We start from the raw sequence: 17,191 nt of genomic DNA, 5'->3' as shown, positions 1-17,191 counted from the left end.
ATAGGCCTCAATACAGCTCATACTAGGGCTACCCTCCTGGGATCTCATTGCTAGGGATCTCCCATAGCCAAGTGATGGGGAAATACCATTGGGCAAGGGCACCTCCCTTCCCCCCCAAAGCCTGAGTCCCCTATGGAACTGGGGAGGGGGGCAGCATGGAGGGGCTACCAGAACCATTAAAAGGGTAAGCGCACACAGGTTGGATTAGAGGTGGGGGAAGAGCCACAGCTGCTGGGGAAGGGTCTGGCTGCTCCTGTCCATCAGCATATCCAGCAGCTCTGATTGGCTTCCTTTCTCTAGGCAACCAGGGAAAGGCAGCCAATCAGAGGGAGCATGCCAATAGCATGGGCTGGGGTGACAGATGGTCGAACAAATGGGGACTGGGTACATGTGGAATGAATACAAGGAAATATCTATGTTTGGGATAGGGACAGGCATTGTCCATATGCAAATTTATGTAAATGCATTCAAAATGATGGCAGGGGCACACTAGGAGGTGCTTTTCTTCAAGCCCCAGCTCCCAGAGCCCTGGGATGATGGGCCAATCACAGCCTTCCTTTCTGCACTGGTGGTGGAAAGATGCTGGGAAACGACTCCCCCGGCAGGGACAAAGCAAGGTCCCACACATGCATCTCACGAGGGCCTTACCTGAACTCACACTATGGGGCCTGGCATATGGTGGCTGAGCCCTGGGCCAGGAGGCAATGACCTGCTTCCAGCAGATGAGCTCCAAACTGGAATTGCAGCTGATGATATCCAGGGTCTTAAACCACAAACCTGGGCCCCATGGGGGGGCTGCCAGACTTGTCTCAAGGGGACAGTGGCAGAGGCCAAGTCACAGATCTGGATTCCCCAATAATGTAACTTCTTGGTGCTGGGTCAGAGCTAGCATCCCCTAGAGGGGAACAGCCCCATGTTCCATTCCCCATCCTGGAGCCAGCCCATCCTGCCCCCGGGGGTCAGATCAGAGCCAGCACCCCCTGGAGGGGAAGGCCCCAGAGCCCAAGAAGAAAGAGCCCCACACAAAGATTTTGAAGTACCTTTTATTTCTACAGCAACACTGGTAAATCCAGAGCAAACTCAGCAGGTGCCCCACCCCCCAATGGTTTCCCCAACAGGGGGACAGGCAGGTGGGTGAAGCAGTGAAGGCTCAGGGGGCTCCAGTGAGGGGAGTATTAGGAGGGACCCAGCTAGGCCCCTCTCAGGAAAGGGGGAGATTTTCCATAGCAGCCTCTCCTCCCTGCGCCCCCCTCAGAGGGCAGTAACAGTGCCCCCTGCTGTTCTGAGGCACAGCAGCGGTTGGGGACTATGCCTGTGTTCAATGGCAGAGTACAGAGATGTGACAGGCTAGGGAGGGAAATGAATTGTGTGACACCGATATTGCCATTCCCGTCCCCCAAGGCCCCAGAGGGGCTAGAGTTTTCCAGTGTAAGGCTCAGGCTCCAGCTAGGAGGAAATGAGACACCCCCCACCAGCAGCTGAGTTAGTGCTGAAGGGGGGGGGGGGGGGGAGGGTTGTCACCAGCTTGCACCAGGACCATGCAAATGGGGACAGTAGTGACACCACATGTGCCAGCCTCCTTCAGCAAGGAGGGCTTGCCCCCCACTATGGGGCAGGGAGGATTCTGGGTAGGTGGAGGGTGCACAAGGTCAGAGGAAGACAGCTCACAGGAGCTAGATACTCAGCAGCAGCTTCTGCAGCTGAACGGACAAAGGGGGAAGGATTTCCCAGCTGGTCTGGGGGCAGCATGGGGCAAAGGGGGGCTCCCGCCAGAGGGGACTCCCTGAGAACAAAACATAAATACAAAGGAAAAATGACCCAGTAGTGAGGGGGGCAGATGTAACTCACCTCCTGCTCCCCTTCTCCAACCCAGCAGCGGAGTTCCAGAGGTTTCCTTCTGAACACGCCCCCCCACCAGCCCCACAGATGAGTCTCCCCATCCCATCCAAGCATTAGATCCCCAGCCCGAGGGGTGAGGGCAGCTTGTGGCAGCTAAGGGGGTGCGGCTCGGGGATGAAGGGGTGGCCCCCCACTCCCAATAGGGAATTGTCCCTACAGCAGCATGTGAGCTAACGGCCTGAGATCCCATAGCAGGAAGGGCCAGGCTGTGCCACACGGAGGGTGGGGAGTCCCTAGTCTCTATCTGGAGATACGGCTCTCCCCCATCACTACACACTGGGTGGAGAGGGGAGCCAGCCAATGGAGGTGTAACAGCAGGTGTTGTCTCCTATACTCTGGCCCACGGGAGTTGTGGGGGTGTCCGTGGGGGCCCGGGGTCACCCCAGCAAGGAGCTGCGTCTGGACAGGTCCACAGTGCTGGCACTCAGGCCCCGGCTCTCTGAGAGGCTGCTGCTGGTTGGCTGCAGGGGACAGACAAGGTCGGGGGGTGGGGAGGTTAGACAGGGCTCACTCCCTTAGTGGGGTGAAGCTGGGCAGGGGAGGGGTCAAGGCCTGAGGCAGGAGATGGGGACTCCTGGGACCCCTGCCTCTCCCCCTCCACATGCATACAGGAGATCATTCAGAAGAGTTCCCCATCCCCCACCCAAGCACCTGTGGGACCCCCTGGCCCTGAGGGCATGTGGGGCTGTAAGCTAGGCATGGCCGTGGGGGTTAGGGGGCAGTGGACTGGGACAGTCAGTGCCGACAAGGGCTCAGCAGGGAGAGAAATGCCTGGGCAGAGCAGGGAGCTCCCACCATGGGCAGATGCCCACACCTGCAGGGCTGTGTTTGCGTGTGGCCCCATCCCCTCCCTTTGCAGAGGGCCTGGCAGAGGCCCAATCCAGCATTCCCACGGCACCTGAGGGGCTCAGCTCAAGGGCACGACAAGGTTCCCTCCCCTCATTTGTGACCAGCACCCGCCCCTGGGGGACAGGGCTGCAGCAGCGTCTGGGGGCAGGAGTCAGGACGGGGTAGCAGGCGGGAGCATGAGGAAGGTGGCGAGCTAGAGGGGAGGGGCTGAAGCTGCACGCCCCCATTCTGCTCCTGCCGACTTCTCACCGGGCTCAACTCCTCCACACTCTTGTTGAGGAAGTTCAGAGAACTGGCCCGTTTCATCCTGAAGGAGAAGAGAACAGAGTCCCAGCAGAGTCAGGGAGAGAACCCAGGAGTTTGGGCTCTCGTTCCCCCACCTCTCCTCCCAGAGATAGAACCCAGGAGTCCTGCCATCACCCCCCAAGGCACACATGGGCAGAGGCTAGTGAGGGATAAGTCCAATAGGAAGGGCTGGGAGGAAAGGGGACACCTGAGAGACAGAAAGGCAGCTGGACAGCAGAATATGGGGGTTGAACTCACCCCAGGTTCCTGGGCTCCTGGGGGCTGCTCCCCTGCAGCTTCTTCACCAGCATCTCGCTGCTTCGGCGCAGGGCGTCCCGCAGCTTCCCAAAGGAGCCACTCCGGCGCAGGGCTCCAGAGCCATCCTGAGGGGCAGGACGAGTCATACGGAGACTCCCTGACAGACCCTCCTCCCCCGACACTCCCCTGAAAATACACCCCATCTGGGGCAGGGCTCTGGAGGCAGGCCTGGGTGGGAGATGGAGGTTTGGCGGGGGGGGGGGGGGAAGATCCCCATGTGATCCCCACATATCCCACACACTCATGATTTCCCCCCTATGGCTCTGCTTGGGGTGAGAGGAGGTGGGGTGGGCCCCTGGGGCTGAAGCAGGGAGGTGGGGGGATGCCTGGTGGAGATACCATACTAAGAGGCCCCTGGCATTCTGGCCCTGCCTGTTGATCCCTGCTTCCTGCAGCAGTGTCTCTCACCCCAGCCCATTCCGTGCCTATCCCGTCCTCAGGCTCGGGCCCGTTCTCAGCCTTGGCAGCACTGTTGGGCAGGCTCTCCCGGCTAGGCCGGCGCTCCGATTGGCCCCCGTCTTTCAGCAGCTCCACCACCCTGGTCTGGCTGATGGCGTGCACGCCCTGTGAGGAGACCACCGGCATCCGATTGTTCTCAGGGAAATGAAAGACACTCTTCTTTTTTAAAAATAAACCCACTTAAAATGACATTTGACATCCAGGCAACCTGTGTGAAAGTTGGGAGGGGCCTGGGACTAGGACTCCTGGGTTCCATCCATAGCTCTGGGAGGGGAGTTTCCTGCTTCCTGATTTCAATAATAATTAAAACCATTGCATCATGGGGGAGACAGAGATCAGCACACTGCAACAAAGATTGAATCTAGGGGTCCTGGATCCCAGCCCCTGGTCTAACCCACTAATCACCCCTCCCCTCACAGAGCTGGGATAGAACCTAGGGGTCCTGGCTCCCAGCCACCTGTGCTAACCCACTAGACGCCCCCCTTCCTTCCCAAGTGGGGTGGGGAAGGGTATAGGAGGAAACCAGTTCAGCCCCCTCTCTCCCCAGGCTTGCTGGTACCTGCTTGCGGGTTTTCATGGCACACTCCTCCAATGTCTCAGCGGCCTCCAGCTTGCCCTGGCGCCGGTACAGAGCCCCCAGGCTCTTCAGGGTCGTGTTCACTGTGGGGCTGTGGGCAGGAGAGGGGATCCAGAGGGAGCAATAAGTAACAGCCTGCTCAGCACGCTGTGTGCACAGGGGAAACTGAGGCAAAGGGGGAGGGGCGCAACCAACATAAAACAGGGACAGAGCTGAGGATAGCAGCCAGGTGTCCTGGCTACCACCCCACCTGCTCCAACCCACTAGACTCCAATTGACCCCCAGAGCAGGGACAGAACCCAGGAGTCCTAGCTCCCAGTCCCCCTACCTCTAATTCCCAGACAGTTGCTGTGAGGAGGCGGATCCTGAATGATGGGCAAGGTGTAGGAGAGCACTGCCACCCTCCAATGGGGCTCTGGACGTTGTCCCCCGTGAACCGAACTCACCTGTCCACCTTGCAGGCCTTGTACCAGCTGCCGTACTCCCTGTAGGGAACACTGTCCTTGCGCCTATCCTGTGGGGGCACAGACACACAGGATAGTCCCAGTCACTGTGCAGGGGAGGACAACCAGAGGCAGGGTCCCCCCAGCACCCCACTGAGCCCCCAGTGCCCCTGACAGCCCTGCACTCCCACGCCCAGGTACCTTGCTCTCCTCACGTTCCTCTGCATGCATCCAGATCGGCTTGTTCTCTCCTGCAGGGACAAGGAGGGGGGGTTACAGTAGCGCTCCATCTGCTCCTGCCCAGCACTGGGACACACAGCTGCCTCTGGAGTGGGACTGCAAGGGGAGAGCCCCCAACTGAGTCCCATCCCACTCCCTCCAGCACAGCGCCCCCTAGGGTCATACTGGGGCATTGGGGCCAGCCCTGACTGCCCCCATCCCAGACTCACCATTGACTGAGCCAAACTCCTTCTCGTGTGCCCGAGTCAGGATCTCCTTGTACAGCGCCTCGGCCTCTTTGTACTTGCCCTGTTTCAGGTAGCAGGATGCCTGTGGGGCAGAGCCAGGGTCAGCATGGTGCGCATGGGAGTCTACTTGGGGATCCTGAGGGCAGGAAGGGCTGGGCAGGGGCAGGGGGGCTATCTCTGTCCAGGCTGCTGGTCACAGACACCTGGTGGTTCCTCTCAGCTACCCAGCTCTGGCCTGCACTTCCCAATCTAACCACAAGGGAGCGAGGCTGGGCCAGGCAGTCTCCGAGGTGGGGGCAGCATTCCTGCCTCCCCACAGGGCCTTTGCCCTCATCTGCCCCCTTCCCTTGAGAAGCCCAGAGCCCACGTTCAGCCCTGGGGAAGGGCAGATGCTGCCCTCGCCATCTGCAGGGGGAAACATAGGCACCGCAAAGGGATGGGACCTGCACAGAATCCCACAGAGTCAACGGAGGGGCTAGAACCCAGGAGTCCAGGCTCCCCTCCCGCGCCTGGCATGCGTGTGCTGGGGCAGTCTGCCTGCCTGCACTAGGCACCAGCTCTCACCAGGTTGTTCTTGGTCTTGGCAACGTTTGGGTCGTCGGGGCCCAAGCGGCTCTCGTAGATCTCCAGCGCTCGCCCATAGTAGTACTGTACCTCCTCTGCCTTGCCCTGGTTCTGGCACAGCAGCGCCAGGTTGTTTAGCTGCTTTGCCACGTCGGGGTGGAACCGGCCCAGCACCTGGGGGCAGGGGAACGACGAAGAAGTGGTAAGTTTTGGCAATAGATTTGCCAAAGCCTATATGTGCCTCAGTTTCCCCTGCTCTCTCTCTGGCTACCCAGGGTGGGGGGAAGGGATGAAGCTGGCTCTCAGGGCAAGCTAAGAGACACAGGGGTGGGTGTATGTCACCTAGCTGTCCGAGTGGAGTGAATGGGTCATTAAAAGGGCCATGCAAGACCAACCAGGCAAAAAATGCTGTGCAGAGTAACAGGAACACATGGTCGATTAAAAAAAAAAAAAAAAAAATCTTGTGCATCTCTCATCTAGCAAATGTATATGAGTGCAACATGTTGAAACAACTTCACTGGGAAACTACAGTTGGGGATTGGTCCTGCTTTGACTGGGGATTGATCCTGCTTTGAGCAGGGGGTTGGACTAGATGATCTCCTGAGGTCCCTTCCAACCCTGATATTCTATGATTCTAAAACCCAACAAGACAATGGCAAACCCAGTCGCCAGGATACTGACCCCTAGCATCCAGCTCCCCAAGGGAGGAGGGGCCCCTGCCTCTCAGCAGGGAAGTGGAGCAGAGACCCCAACTGGAGCCCAGAGGGCTGGGAGGAGACAGGCTGGCTGCTGGACAGGGCCTGGGCAGGACTGACGGTCAGAGAGCGACAGAACCTGGCTGAGCTCTGGGCTGACCGTCAGGCGTTACTTTCCTTTCCCTGTGCTAACCTGGGGGCTTTCCACGCTGTGTTCCTGGTGACCATGAACCGGGCGGTTTGATGTCAGTGCATTAATCCCTGCAGAGTGGACAAGTCTCCACCAGGAGCAAGGGGGCTGAGGGCCAGTCTCAGCATGCAGGCAGGGAGGCTTTGTGGCCTGCCCTGGAGGAAGAGTGAGGACCCTGGGTTCTGGCATGCTAAGGGGTTTCTCCATGAGACTGTTCAAGAGCTGGGGGTGCAGCCTGTGGATCTGGGATTGGGGATCAAAAAGCATCCTGGGGATTCACCCAGCTCTGCCTCCCACTCATACGGCATCCCCTGCCCTGCCCAGATCACGCTGCCATCACCCCAGCTGCATCTGCTCCTGGGTTCCCCAGCCTGCTGCCCTGCCTATACCACCCTCCGGCCCCATGACTGCACCCCCTCACTGACCCCACCCTCAGCTGTATCCCCTCTCACAGACCCACCCAATGGCCACCCTGACATGCCAACCCCCCCAGGCTCCATCAACCCCCCTTACTGATCTGCAGCCCACCCCTCACAGCCATGCCCCAGCACTGCCCCCGACCTTCTCGCGGATCTCCAGCGCTCTCTTGCACAGCGGCTCGGCCTCCTTGTACTTGCCCCTCTTGCCGTACAGCACAGCCAGGTTGTTCAGGGTGGCAGCCACCTGCACAGGCAGAGGGGTGTCATCGTCCACCCAGCACGACAGCCCCTGGCCACAGCTCTGTCCAGGGGGAGTTCAAGTTCCATGGCACTTTCAGCCCCCAAGCCCCTGGGATGAGTCTGAGGTAACAGCACAGCACAGCGCAGCCCTGAGCCACTCACCTACAACACCCACCCCTCCTGCTCTAACCACCAGACTCCACTTCCTCAGCCAGGGACAGAACCCAGAAGTCACAGCTCTCAGCCCCCCTGCTCTAACCACTATACACCACTCCCCCAATCCCAGCCAGGGACAGAACCCAGGAGGCCTGGCTCCCAGCCACCCCTGCTCTAACCACTACACCCCACTCCCCTCCCAGGGCTGGCGACAGAACCCCAGAAGAGTCCTGGCTCCCCCTGTTTTAAGCCACTAGGTCTGACTCCCATCTGTGAGCCGGGGACAGAACCCAGGCGTCATGACTCCCAGCCCCCAGCCATGGCACACTCACAGCGGGGTGGTCCTTGCCCAGGGTCTTTTCCCGGATGGCCAGTGCGTCATTGAGAAGATGAGCAGCCTCCTTGTACTTGTTCTGGTCCCTGTAGTGGGGACAGAGAGTCCCCAGTGAGACCCATGTGCTATGGGCATCCGGGCCTGGCCTGAGGGTAGGGGCCCTGAGCATAGTCCTGGCATGAGGGAGGCTCTCACTGTCCAAACCTAGCAGAGACCCCCATTTCCAAGGCTCACCAAGCCCTTGGGTCCCTGCTGAGGCCAACACCCAGGTGGCCATTTATGGCCAAGGGGGGTGGGTACTGCCAGGACCTGAGACCACCCAAACTCCAGTCAGACTGGGCGGGGCTGACTTCCTCACTGGCGCAGATCAGAGCTGATGCCTCTAGAGGGGAAAGACCTCATGTCCTATTCCCTGCCCCCTGGCACCAGATCAGAGCTGATGATCAGAGCCCCACAGAGGTGAAAGGCCCTGTGTCCTATTCCCTGCCCCTGACCCAGCCAGTCCCTACCCCCCTGGCACCAGATCAGAGCTCGTGCCCCACAGAGATGAAAGGCCCCTGTTTTCAATTCCCCACCTGTACACCAATGCCAGGATGTTGAGCATGGTGGCCACATCAGGGTGGTCGTGGCCCGAGGTCTTCTCCAGGTCCTCCAGCGCCTGCTTGCAGAGCGGCACGGCCACCTCATAGCGCCCCTGCGAGGCGTACTGGATCACTAGGTTGTGCAGCGTGCGCAGCCGTGCTGGGATCTCATAGCCCCCGTGCTGGGCGGCGGCCTCCCCGCTGCCAGGCGTCGGTCCTGCGGGAGAGAGAGGCCGTGAGGGCCTGTAGGCAGAGAGCCGGCCCCTGCCCTGCAGCGCTCACCTTGGCAGCCGGGCAGCTCACCTTGGCCCTGGTCGTCGTCGCTGGGGAACAGGTCATCCAGTGAGTCTTTCGCTGCCTCTCCATTCTTCTCCTCCTGGGCAGGGAGAAGACGATCAGGGTTGGAGCTTTCCCATGCCAGCCTGAGGAGCATGTGGGAGCCCAGCCCCATGCTGCTACTCTAACCACTTGACCCTGCTGCCTTCCCAGAACTGCAGAGAGAACCCAGGAGTCCTGGTTCCCTGCCCACCCTGCTCTAACCCACTAGACTCCACTCCCGTTCCAGAGCTGGGAGAGAATCCAGGAGTCCTGGCTCTGGGGGACGCACCGATGGGGAGATGTCATCGTCAAACTTCTTGATCTGGTTCATGAACTCCAGGTGCTTCTTCTCCTCCTCCAGCTGTGCCACGGCCTGCTCACTGCGCTGCAGCTTCTGCTGGGTGCCCGCCAGCTCGTCCCGCAGCCACTGGTTCTCCTGCACCAGGCGCCGCACCTGGGCCCGCAGCTTCTGCTTCTCCGACTCCACCGCGCTCAGGTGGCTCGACAGAGCAATGATCACCTGTGGGGATGTGAGATGGGACAAGCCCCCTAGGCAACCACAGCCCTCCCCTTATTCCCCAGTACCCACTGCCCCCTGCAACTACAGCCCTCCCCCTGCCCCCAGCACCTACTGCCCCCACAACTACATCCTCTTCCATGCCCCGCTGCCCCGTGATCTCCCCACTCCCTGACAGGTACCCAGTGCTCCCCCACCTAACACTGCCTCCCTGCTTTCCCCAGCCTCTACCCCTCTCACCCTCCCCTCTCCCCTTGACCCACCACTAGCCACTCCCCCACACAGGAACCCCTTGCCCTCCTCCACCCCACAGGCTCCGCACTGCCCCATTTCCCCTACCCTCACAACTCCCCAAGAGCCCTGACACTACCCACAGGCCACATCTGCCCCTGCGCTGGAGTCGCTGTCCCTTTTCAGAGAGAAACTGGACTTGCCTCCAGGGTAATGCTGCCAGCGACAAACCTGGGACTAGAACCCAGGAGTCCTGGCTCCCAGCCTGCCTGCTCTAACTACTAGACATCACTCCCCCCCCACCTGGAAATCGAACCCAAGAGTCCTGGATCCCAACCCCCCTGCTCTAACCACTAGACATCACTCCCCTCCTAAATCTGGACTAGAACCCAAGTCCTGACTCCCACCCTGACCCTCTGTACCCCCAAATCTAAACACTAGATGCCACTCCTTGATGCTCCCTGTGTCTCTTTAATTTCCCTGGATGCCCCGTGTCCCTTTAATTTCTGGCCTCGTTCGGCTCGGGAGGGGAGTATGTGGGGGAGATGCATGGGGGAATCTGGGGACGCATGGGGGAGGGGTACATGGGCTCTCATCTCTCTGAAATGACCCCTGGTTCCCGTGGCTGCAGTTCCAGCCTCCCCCAGCAGGGGGCCGGCGCGCCAGACGATAGCGACGCAATGCGGTGCAGGCCCCACGAGCTGCTCAGCCAGCGGCTCCCTGCACAGATCTGGGGCCGAATGGGACCCCCCAATCACCCTCTTGGGGCGGGGGAGACAGAGATCGTTCTCTGCCTCGCCACCACCTTCCCCCCAGCTGCACCCTGAAACTGCCCCAGTGCACCCCGCCTGTCCCCCCCAGACCACTGCCCCCACCACTGCACCCCGCATCTCCTCACCCGCCCCCCCACTTCCTGGAAACTGTCCCAGCACTATAGGTGCTAGAACTAGGAGGGGGTGCACCCCCCAGGCTTGAAGTTTTTTCTGTCATACACAGGGTTTATAGTTCGGTTCAATGGCGCTCAGCGCCCCCACTGTACAAGTTGTTCCAGCGCCGCTCCACAGCGCACCCCGCATCTCCCCGACACCCCACTGCACCTTGAAACTTCCCCCACTGTTCCCCTCATCTCCCCGACCCCCCCACTGCACCTTGAAACTGCCCCCACTCCTCCCCTCATCTCCCTGTATCCCCGACTGCACCCCCCATCTCCCCAACCCCCACTGCACCTTTAAACTGCCCCCAATGTTCCCCTCATCTCCCCGGACTGCCCTAATCTCTCCCGACCCCCCACTGCACCTTGACACTGCCCCCACTGCTCCCCTCGTTTTCCAAGACTCCCCACTGCACCCCTCATCTCCCCCGACCCCCAACGCACCCTGAAACTGCCCCAGCACATCCCGCATCCTCCCCCCCCCCCATGCATAGTCTCCATCACCGCACCACGCCCAGCGCACTCCGGCGCTCCCGAGCGGGACAAGCTCCCCAGTGCACACAGCCCGGACCCCGGTGTCATTCTGAGACTCCCTCCGGCCCCACCCTGGCCCCAAGACTGCCCCTCCCTCCCGCCTTATACCTCAGCGCCCCCCTGCAATTCCCCCTCCCACTGGGCCCCTCTGCATCCCCCCCGTCGCCCCCTGGGCGTGCCCCAGCCCCAGCCCCAGCCCGCGTCCTTCACCTGCCCCCGGCTGCCCAGCCGGGCGCGTTCAGTCCGCAATGCGCCCTCCGTGCCGCTGCCCGCCGCTCGCTCCGCCTCCACTGCAGCCGGAGCAAACGGAGCGGCGGCCTCGGCACTGGCCGGGCAGCCACAGGGGGCCGCTGCCCCAACCCGGTCCAGTAACCGCCCCCCCCTATCGCCCGGAGCCATTCCAGATGTGCCGTAATCCGACCCCAGTGCCCCCCGTGCCACCTGAGCCCATCCCAGATGTGCCGTAATCCCACCTCAGTGCCCCCATGTCACCTGAGACCATTCCAGATGTGGTGGAACCCACCCCAGTGCCCCCTGTGCCACCTGAGACCATCTCAGATGTGCCGTAATCCCACTTCAGTGCCCCCCATGCCACCTGAGACCATCCCAGATGTGCCGTAATCTCACTTCAGTGCCCCCATATCACCTGAGACCATTCCAGATGTGGTGGAACCCATCCCAGTGCCCCCCGTGCCACCTGAGACCATTCCAGATGTGGTGGAACCCACCCCAGTGCCCCCCGTGCCACCTGAGACCATTCCAGATGTGCAGTACCCCTCCCCCACTACACTCTCATACTGGGCCAGTCCAGAGATGATGTAATCCCCCCATCCTCTTTCCCTACTGCCCTTCCAGACACTTCTCCCCATAACACATACCCCAGAGTCGGGGTGACTCCAGATGTGAGAGCAACATCCTCCATATCTCACTGGGTTATTCCAGATCTGGAAGAAATCCCCCAGCGCCGTCCTCCCCACGCCGACAAAGTCATTCCAGATGTGGCGTCCCCTTTTCCGAACCATAAATGTCATAGCCCCCTCCCCACACCACCCAGGCCCTCTCGACTACGCTAGATGAACAAACTCCGCAATACTCCCCGACCCCCGCCGGTGCCATTACAGATGTGCCTCCCTGCTAGCCCTTCCAGGTCCTTAATGGACACACACATACCTCTGGTCCCCGCTGGACCCAGATCCTACCCCCCTATGTCCAGCCCTTCCAGGTCCCCGCTGGACCCAGGGCCCCCCTAGCCCGGCAAACACGGGCTGATCCCAGCGCCCTGCTAGACAGACTCCCCTCTCCCCACACCTGAGTCCTCTCCCCGGGTGGCCCCGCCCCTACCTGCGACAGGCTCCGCCCCCTTCTCTCTCTCTCTCTCTCTCTCTCTCTCCGGTCTCAGCTCCGACCTGCAGCAGCCGCCGGCCCCATCCCGCCCCGCCCCATCGCTACCCAGCAGCACCCGCGGCCGTACCCTGTGATCCGCCACACTGACTGCCGTAAAGGGGAAGTGGCTTGGGGCGACTTAGTGTCTGGCGAGCAGAAAGCCCGCACCTTAAAGGGGAGGAGCAGAGCGTTTAAGGGAGGGGGCGTTAAAGGGGAGGTGTCGGCGGGGCGGGAATGGGGGGCTGGGTATGAAATGGTTGGGGGCCCGGACGCCTGGGTTCTTCCTCAGCGTTGGGCAGGGAGTGAGGTCTAGTGGTTAGAGCTGGGGGGGGGTGCTTCAGGGTGCCAGGCGGGGCCAGGACTCCTGGGTTCTACCCCCAGATCTGTCATGACTGGTAGTGGGACTGGGCCAGTGCTGCCCAGAAGCACGATGGCCGGGGTAGGGAGCAGTGCCTCCCTTGCTGCAGCATTTGGCAGGAGTAGTGCAGGAGACAGGAGGCTGCAGGGAGAGGAAGGAGGGCATCATGATTCAGGCAGGTGAAGGCTGCCCTGGAGTCTATCCCTGCCTCTGCCACCGAGTTCCTGTGTGGTGCTGGGCAGGTCACTTCATCCAGACTTTAGCAGTCACTAATGGTGTGTTCCTCGTTCTCTGGGTGTCTGGCTTGAGCCCCTGGGGTCGGATTTGCAGAAACGCGGAGCACTCACCACTTGCACCAGGAGTCAATGGGAGCTGGGCTTTGCATACACAAATGCCATATAATGCTAAGTAAAAATCAGACACTAGCTGTCTCTACTGGGGCACCCAACATTAGAGGAGACTTTTGCCCTTCATCAGGGCATGTTCAGCTTGCCCTGTGGAACATGGGAGTAATACCCCCTCTCACCTCAGCAGGGTCTTGGGAAGACAAATTAATATGCAGGGATCTTGGGTTCCCGTCTGGGCTCAGAAGAGGCGAGTACTTCAGTGGGCACAGACTTCTGCATCATCCCCTCCAAGCTGCCTCAGGCCTGTCTCTTTCCCACCCTTGGGTCATCATCCTGCTACCGTTCTCAGCAAGCCAGTCCCAGTCTCCAGGTATCAGGCTTCCAATCTTAGTTCCCATCAGAACCCCCAACTCCCATTTTCATTTGCCCCGGCAAGGTGGCATCAAAAGCAAGAGTTATAACCCTATGGCACCAGACCAGTCCAAGTCCCAGTCTTCATCCTACCAGCCTCAGCCTCCTCCCCAGCACCCCAGCTCATTGGGCCAGTGTACCACTTCCTGCTCTCCACCCTACCCCTGCTCCAGCTCTTGGTCCCCTCTGCCCTCATCCTCTGTCGTGCCTGGGCAGACTGGGGGAGGGAGAGGAGGGAGGTCATGGAGAGCACGAGAAAGACAGGGCCCCTGCTCTCAATTCCAGCACCCAGCCTGCAGCAGCCCAGAGCTGCAGTTACGGGGAAAGCCTTGTACCCCTAGGCTAGAGCATGCTCAGGGTGGACAGAATCTGCCCAGAACGTAGCTGGAAAGCTTCTAGCAAGTTACTGTGTGACTGCGATTCTTCAAAGGTTTATAACTTGGCCAAATTCAGGACAACGCTGAAGGGATGGCAGAAAGCACAGCCTCTAGCCAAGTTTCACTGTGCAGAGTTCCTCTCCCGTAGAGCCGTAACAAGGAATTTTTGCACCCGAGGCAAGGGCCTTCTCCAGCCTCTTTGGCAGCAGGTCCTTGAGTCCCTGTCAGAGCCTAGAGGGAAGGACCTGCTGACGAATTGCCACTGCCGCTTCATTCATTCTTCAGTGGTGGGACTCAGGGACCTGCCACCGAATTGCCGCTGAAGCAGCGGCAGCGGTAGAGCTGCCACCCTTCGAAGCGCCACCGATTGCAGTAGAGCTGCGCCCCTCCACTTTGTGCACCCGAGACAAGTGCCTCACTTGCCTACCCTTGTTACAGCTCTGCTCTCTCATTCCATCCTAGCCCCACTGCAATCCCATTTCACCCCATGTACTCCAATGAAACTGCTCTCACCCAGTCTCTAATGACCTCTTCTTAGCCAAAGCTCAGAACCAGTACTCCAGCCTCATCACCCTTCAACTGGCAGCTGCCTTCAACACCATTGGCCATGAACCTCTTCTTGAAATCTTGTCCTCTCCTGGTTCCCCTCCTAACTCTCTAATCATTCCTTTAGTGTGTCCTCCAGAAGATCCCCCTCACCCCACCTCTCCTGCTTTCTGTGGGCATTCCACAGGGCTCTGCCCTTGACCCCCTTCTCTTCTCCCTCTTCCCCTTAGTTCTGGGTAATCTCATCCACAGACACAAATTCAACTACCATCTCTGTGCTGGTGACTCAGGGATCTGTCTCTCTGCTCCAGACCTGTCTCTTCCTGTTCACACTGAAATCCCAGCCTGTCTCTGCCATCACCTTGTGGCTGTCTAGCTCAAAATGGCTAAAACAGAGTTCACTACCCCCTCCCTGCTTCCTCCTTTCTCACTCACTGAGGGACACCATCACCATCTAGTCCAGGGGTGGGCAAATTACAGCCCGTGAGCCACATTGGGCCTGTCAGACCATTTAATCCAGCCCTCAGCTCCTGCTGGGGAGCGGCGTTGGAGGTTTGTTCTGCTCTGTGCAGCTCCCAGAAAGCAGCTGACATGATCCTGCTCCAGCTCCTACCTAGCGGAGGCATGACCAGGCGGCTCTGCGTGCTCCCCTGTCCACAGCTCCTATTGGCCATGGTTCCTGGCCAATGGGAGCTGCAGGGGTGGTGCCTGTAGACGGAGCAGCGCACAGAGCCACCTGGCCACACCTCAGAGCCAAGTGGGAGACGTTTCCGGGAGCTGCTTGTGGTAAGCACCGCCCGGAGCCTGCATCTCTGATCCCTCTCCCATCCTCCGAACCCCTCAATCCCAGCCCAGAGCCACCTCTTGTACCCCAAGGCCCTCATCCCCAGTCCCACTTGAGCCCTCACCCCCCACATGTCCCAACAGCCTGCCCCATCTCTGATCCCCCTTCCACCCTCCAAACTCCTCGGTCCCAGCCCAGAGCACCCTCCTGCACCCCAAACCCCTCATCCTCAGCCACACCCCAGAGCCCGCACACCCATCCAGAGCTCTCACACCCCTTCCTCGTACCACAAACCCCTGCCCAAGCCCTCATCCCCCTCCCACCCTCCAAACCCCTCGGTCCCAGCCCGGAGCACCCTCCTGCACCTCAAACCCCTCATCCTCAGCCTCACCCCAGAGTCCCCCCCTCTGCACCGACTTCCTAATTTCTGGCCCCACCTCTAGCCAAAACCCTCCCCCCCACCCCTAATTTTGTGAGCATTCATGGCCCGCCATACAATTTCCATACCTTTATATACCCCTCAGACCAAAATGTTTGCCCACCCCTGATCTAGTCTGACCTCATGTACAGCACAAACCAGAGACTTTCACCTTTACTGCTGTATTCAGCCCAATCACTTGTGTTTGACTAATGCATCTTCCAGAAAGGGGTACAGTTTGAATTAGAAGACACCAAGAGATTAGGAATCCACCACTCACTCCATTAATCACCCTCTGTTCCTTATTTCTAATGTGTCTGCCTTCAGCGTCCAGCCATTGGCTCTTGTTCTGCTTTTCTCTGTTAGGTTAAAGAGCCCTTTTGGTCCCATCCCAGTATCTTCTCCCAGGAAGGTGTTTATATTCCATAACCAAGTCACCTCTGAATCACACTCTGAGCTCTAAATCCACAGGCAGCTGTTTTCTCCAGCCCACAAGTCTTTTTTGCATCCTCTGCAATTATTCAACATCCTTTTAAAAATATAGTCCCCAGAACTGGCCGCACTGTTCCAGGATGGGTCTCACCAATGCCGTAGGCAGCGTAAAATCCCCTCCCTGCTCCTACTTCCTACGCCTGTTTATACAGCCAAGGGTCACACTGTCCTGTTGTGCCACAGCAGCAGTTTGTCCACTCTGCTCTCACGATCACTGCTGTCCAGGATACAGTCATGTGTGTGTGTACGTGTGCATGGGAGCTATGATCTAGGCCTCTGGCTGCAGTAGCTAGGGACAATTACATCCCTGATGTAGCTTCCTGAACTTCAGTGGCATCGTTGGTGCACCCAGTAGGGTGTTTATAGAGCTAGTTACCAATGGTGAAAGCAGTTTCTTGTCCCCCCAGCTGCATTATTGGCATGCAGGTCGTTTGTCTCTCTGGCAGCCCCCTATTCACATGCGGGGGGCTAGTGTGATGGTAGAATAAGCCAGGATGCAGGGCCAAAAGTGGTAGCCCTTAGGTCCAACTGGCACCGATGCTGCTCTGAGCTGGGACAAAGCAGGCATGTTTTTCCATACATGGCCCAGCAGGCTGCATGGTCTGGCTGGGGGTGGGTTGCCGCTGTATGGTGGGAGGGGCAGGCTCTCTCCCCCAGGGTATAGGGTGGTGCATGTCTCTCTCTCTGGCCCAGAAGGGAGCACTTTCCCTCAGTTGCAATTCTCCACTGCAGCCAAGTTTGAGCAGCAGCCCTAAGACAATGGACCAGGTAACAGGACCCAGCAAGAGAATGGTGCTTGAATGGTGTAGTGTCCACCATAGGGGTGGGGAGGGCAGACCAGGTCCATCATACTGACTGAGGCAGGGCAGGGGCACCCCCTAGCTTGAATAATAGCAGCAATTGAATGCCTGGCTCCCATCATATAGAGGGTTCACAATTTAGTCCAGTGGCTTCCAGCAAACCCCCCACCCCACCCCAAATGGTTCCAGTGCCCCAGGAAAGGGGCTTCTTCATTCTGCACAAGTCCGAGCGACCCTGCAATTCCAGCTTCCTCCTGGCCTGTCCCAG

The 17,191-nt window shown here is 59.5% G+C and overlaps 2 protein-coding genes across 3 annotated transcripts in view; both read right to left on the bottom strand.

Moving 5' to 3' along the window:
* The window catches only part of PACS1 (phosphofurin acidic cluster sorting protein 1), a 548,517-nt gene that overhangs the window by 480,690 nt on the left and 50,636 nt on the right, over positions 1-17,191 (bottom strand). The gene's annotated exons all lie outside the window — the stretch shown is intronic.
* On the bottom strand, positions 1,037-9,453 carry KLC2 (kinesin light chain 2). The gene is made up of 15 exons (XM_075073322.1): positions 9,427-9,453; positions 9,084-9,314; positions 8,780-8,852; positions 8,471-8,693; positions 7,894-7,981; positions 7,308-7,409; positions 5,862-6,035; positions 5,280-5,379; positions 5,032-5,081; positions 4,834-4,901; positions 4,370-4,478; positions 3,760-3,915; positions 3,292-3,416; positions 2,998-3,055; positions 1,037-2,360 (listed from the first exon to the last, which is right to left on the bottom strand). The coding sequence occupies exons 1-15, from the start codon at positions 9,451-9,453 to the stop codon at positions 2,277-2,279; spliced, it is 1,668 nt and encodes a 555-aa protein (XP_074929423.1). The 3' UTR covers positions 1,037-2,276.

The sequence above is a fragment of the Chelonoidis abingdonii genome, chromosome 17, assembly GCF_003597395.2.
Source record: "Chelonoidis abingdonii isolate Lonesome George chromosome 17, CheloAbing_2.0, whole genome shotgun sequence".
NCBI classification, from domain to species: domain Eukaryota; kingdom Metazoa; phylum Chordata; order Testudines; family Testudinidae; genus Chelonoidis; species Chelonoidis abingdonii.
The sequence above is the reverse complement of the archived record's forward strand: the minus strand, read 5'-3'. Positions and strand labels throughout refer to the sequence as shown.

Bases quoted from the DNA above. Each gene is read 5' to 3' on its own strand.
- KLC2 (XM_075073322.1), bottom strand. From the start codon at position 9,453: ATGGAAGAGGATGTAGTTGTGGGGGCA. The intron at 9,315-9,426 runs GTAGGTGCTGGG...ACATCCCCACAG, and splicing joins AGGATGTAGTTGTGGGGGCA to GTGATCATTGCTCTGTCGAG. The intron at 3,056-3,291 runs GTGAGTTCAACC...CTTCTCCTTCAG, and splicing joins CAGGAGCCCAGGAACCTGGG to GATGAAACGGGCCAGTTCTC.